The sequence below is a fragment of the Lactuca serriola genome, chromosome 8, assembly GCF_051521515.1.
Source record: "Lactuca serriola cultivar US96UC23 chromosome 8, Lser_US96UC23_V15, whole genome shotgun sequence".
Classification (NCBI taxonomy): Eukaryota; Viridiplantae; Streptophyta; class Magnoliopsida; order Asterales; family Asteraceae; genus Lactuca; species Lactuca serriola.
The window spans coordinates 14,597,596-14,602,356 of NC_136415.1; the positions used below are offsets into that span (position 1 = coordinate 14,597,596).

The window sequence follows — 4,761 nt, forward strand, 5'->3', positions numbered from 1 at the left end:
GTTAGTTGTTAGATTAGGAACCTCCATGTTAGCTAAGTGTGTTAGCCCCAGCTTATAGAGTGCATATTATTTATATCTCCAAAAATAAAAGTAGAAATAGGATATGGTTGAAAAAGAATAGGAAAAAATTGAATTTGGGAGTAAGTTGAAGATGCTCTAAGCCTCTATGTATTGTTTTCTCAAGATTTACAAACTTAGGTTGGGATTGAGTTTGGGTTTGGATTTACACCCGGAAATGAACCGATAGAAACCGGAAACCGTCAGACCGAACCAATCAGTTTGTGTTGTGGGTTCGATTTGGATTATTTAAAAACCGAGGATATCGGGTAGGGTTCGGTTTTGGGTCAAAACCGACCTATGCTCACCCCTAGTTTATTTGCTTAGGAGATGTTGGATTATCATTGTTTTCAAAAACAATCCAAGTTGTTATCTTTTACGAAAGTCATTGTTACAGCTATTGTATTTATAACCAACATGAGAGACATACAATAGGATAATGCATCGAATAGGCAAAGAGAAATTAAGGTCAAACAAAAACTAATTAAAAGCTTAAAACCACCACATAAGCTTAAAGCTCAATCCCATCAGGTATCAATACAATGGAGCCGGTAGTCTTTCGGGTTTCAAGGTCAGAATGTGCTTGACCCGCCTGAGAAAGTGGATACTTATGGTTGACCCGAACCCGTAAAACCCCATTTGCAATATTACCGAACACCTCACCAGCAGCTTCAAGTAACTCATCTCTTTTAGATGTGTATTGCATCAAAGAAGGCCTTGTCAAGAACAATGACTTTACAGCAAGTGCAGATAAAGGCACAGGATCCGGTGCACCAGATGATTGCCCAAAACACACCAAGTGTCCACGTATCTTTAAGCACTCTAATGACCCCTAATTGAAAAAAAAAAAAAAACAAAAACAAAAACAATTTTAGGGTCTCATAACAGAATGAAAATGATGAAGAAAGGAAGAACAGGTAACCTGCAAGGTGTCTTTTCCGACTGAATCATACACCACTTCAACCCCTTCACCTGATGTAATCTCAGCCACACGTTCAACAAAAGATTCTTGTTTGCTGACAATCACATGGTGGCATCCATCTTCTTTAGCTTGTGCAGCTTTCTCTGAGGTTGAAACCGTTCCAATTACAGTAGCTCCAAGTGCATTTGCCCATTGACATAATAAGGATCCAACTCCACCGGCGGCAGCATGAACAAGAACCGTATGTCCACTTTCCACCTTGAAGCAACGGCGGAGGAGGAATTGAGCTGTCAGTCCTTTTAGCATGACGGAAGCTGCTACAACGGGGTCAACGGAGGAAGGCACGGGTACAACTTTTTCTGCAGGTAGTATCTGTTCTTCAGCGTATGCTCCCATGGGGAAACCGGCGTAGGCGACAATATCTCCGACTTGCCGGCCGGTTAGTCCTTGACCTACAGCTGTTACAACTCCGACAGCCTCCATACCTGGTGTGAATGGTATTGAAGCTGCTTTATAGGCGCCTGTGCGGAAATAAACGTCAATGAAATTTACTCCAATTGCTTTGTTTCTCACTCGAATCTCTCCGTCTTTTGGTTCTCCGATTTCAACGTCCTCCATTTTCATGACCTGTAACGATTTTGATTTATTTGTAATCACAAAGTTTTCATTTTCTGATGAATATAATCATATAACTGAATCCGAAATCACATGCATCATTAGGGCAAACACCTAGATCAACAATCACGGATAAAACAATTTACAACCTAGAATGTTAATGATGCTATTGATCACCGAAACTTCAATCATGCACTTAACTTTCAACAATAACTTGTTTATGATTCATAAAGGAACCGAATTGAGAAAGGAGAGGAGAGTTAGAGGGAGGAATACCTCAGGACCACCAAGTTCATGAACCCTGATAGCTTTAACCATGGCGGATGATGATGATGATGATGTAGAAATCGTTCTAATTGTTGCAAAATTGGATCTGGTGGATTTGGGTTTGTTGAAATTGAGCTGATGTCGTTGTTGAAGGCGATGAATCGAGTGTTGAATAGTGAGAAAAGAGTTTAGTAGCAAGTGGGGTTGGAGCCGCCTTGATTGAATACGAACAATTCCCATTTGCTACGAATCTTGCCCTTTTTACTGTTTAAAAATTTAAAGTTGATCCTGGAGACTTACAATTTAGACCCCATAATATATGAGGGGGGTGTGTGATAGCTTTTCATACCAAAAAGTTCTTTTCAAAAACAACTTTTTGATTCATATCTTTTTCTAAAAGATAGTTTTAAAATGTGTTTGTTTAAACTTTTTGAGGGGGGAAAGGGAAAAAAAGCAAAAGTTGCCAAAAGTCATACATACGTGACTTCTTAAAAGCCTCCTTTTTCTTCTTCTCAAAAAGCTATTTTAAAATATCTTTTTCAATTGCCAAACAACTTTTTAAACTTTTGACTTTTTGGAAAAGCCAAAAGTTTCAAAAGTCATTTTAAAAGCAAAGCCAAACACCCTGTGAGAGTTCAATTCACATACATTATTATATGTTTTTTTAACCAGGGAATAATTTAATTACGACTGGGGAATTAAGTTTGATGGTTAAATTGACAAAATTAATGCAAAAACGAAAAAGTTTTGTTGAACGTTTAGCTTTTCGGTTAAATAAAAAGTTCTAAACTCATAAGCTAATTCTATTAGTATTTGACATTTTTTAAGGGGCAAAGGCAAACTAGACCTGGCAATGGGGCGGGTTTGGAGCGAATCGACCTTAATCCAAACCCTTTTAACAAGTTTCAAAACCCGATCCAAACCCACCTCGTAACCCGCAGGGTTTTGAATAATCAAACACATACCCTTATCCACCGAATCAGCAGATATCCAAACACAGGGGCGGATCCAAGGGGTATCCCGGGATACCCCTCAAAAAAATTTCGGTAGTGTAGATTTTTTAGAAAAAAAAATCGTTTTATATAGTGTATATATACACATCTCTTCACTTATAAGCACAAACAAATAGCTAGTCTACTGGTTAAGATGTTGGCTTAATAAAATAAAGGTCTAAGGATCAATTCTTGCTCTTTAAAAATCCTTTGTTTACATATCTTTTATCTTTCCAACTATTCTATTTTTTTTTATTTTTATAACTATTCTATTCAACATCGTCAAACACATGAAAACTTAGTTATTTTCATCTATTATATAAGCTTGTTATCCTCATGCTTTATTTGATATCTACTTTAAGTTCACATCGATTGAAGTATCAAAAGATACTTCAACTTCATGTTTATATAACAACACTTGAAGTTAGCTAACGATTCGATTAAGGTTTGGGTTTAAAACCAAAACCAAACCAGGAAACCCAAGTACAAATTGAAAACCGAAAAACCAAACCAATGGTTTTGGGTTTGGTTTGTTTTTAAAATTTTCAAAACTGAGGCTGTTGGTTTTGGGTTCGGTTTTAGGAAAAACTAACCCGACCCCGCCACGCTCAGCCGTTGCGGTGATACCTAGGAAAAAAAATTGGGATACCCCTTTGCTTTGAGCCTGGCTCCGCCACTGTCCAAACCCACCCCTTAACCCATATGTTTTTTCAATAATCAAACTCATTTTACTTAAATCATAAAATCACATTTGTTAAATAGAACAAATGTTGATTTAGAAAACACATTATGTACTCGAAGAGTTTCGATTGGAACTAAAAACATTATTGTAGTTACTTTTGATTGGTTTTTGACCCTCGATTGCATTGACAGAGAATAACAATTACAAACTTTCTTCCGATTGATAAATGAATTTATTGATTTATAAATGAAATTGGTGATTATACGATGAAATATAAATGAAATGATATCATGATTCTTGGGAGAAGACTAGAAGTCTAGAAGTTGAGTCCTCGAGTATTATGTAAAACCAGTTTAGTCTTTGGACTTTCGATTGGAATTTAAAGTAAAACTTAGGAAATATAAAATATAAATGTATAATTCTATAATTTATATGAGGCGGGTTATAAATGGAGCGGATCGATGATGATCCATACCCGACCCTTTTAATAAAAGGGTTAGCGGGTACGAGTCGTTAACAGGTAAATGGATCAAAAAACTATGCCCCAAACCCATATAATTGTTAAGGGTTTGGATCGGATCAGGGTCAAAACCCGCTCCATTGTCAGGCCTAGGGCAAACTATAAGAATTTCCATAGAAAATTCTTCACATGTGGCACCATAAAAAGTATTTTAAGAGAATCGAACTTTCAACCTCACGTCCACATGAATATAAAACTCGGTGCATTAACCCAGCTAGGTTGGACATTTACTTAAATACAATTTAAAATAAATAAATTATATTTGTATTTTTGGTAATTATCTTATACAATTAAATATAAATATGTTTTAACAATTATGAAGTTTTTATTTAAAACAAAAATATATCTTATACGATTAAATATAAATATTGTTTAACATTTATGACGTATATATTTGAAATAACCATATAAATGGATTTTATAATTTAGTAATCTTCATTTAACAAATAAATAAATATTTATTATATGAACTTATAAACCAAAGTTAATATCATATAATGATATTGTTTGTCTTAGAACCACGAAACAATTGTAATATGTTAGAAAAATGTTTGGTTTAAGTCTTACAAGATTGAAAAGTCTTATTTATTTTATTTGTAACAAAAAATCATTATTACTAATATGGATAAGAAAATTACCGATTAAAAATTTTAACTGGTTTATTTGGCGAAGGCCAAGGAAACCTTCACTGCTTCGGCCTCAAGTT

The 4,761-nt window shown here is 35.2% G+C and overlaps 1 protein-coding gene across 1 annotated transcript; it reads right to left on the minus strand.

The window, feature by feature from the left end:
- Nucleotides 1-401: 401 nt before the first annotated feature.
- On the minus strand, nt 402-2,126 carry LOC145068869 (uncharacterized). The gene is made up of 3 exons (XM_079015839.1): nt 1,871-2,126; nt 980-1,606; nt 402-889 (listed from the first exon to the last, which is right to left on the minus strand). The coding sequence occupies exons 1-3, from the start codon at nt 2,099-2,101 to the stop codon at nt 569-571; spliced, it is 1,179 nt and encodes a 392-aa protein (XP_078871965.1). The 5' UTR covers nt 2,102-2,126; the 3' UTR covers nt 402-568.
- Nucleotides 2,127-4,761: the final 2,635 nt, after the last annotated feature.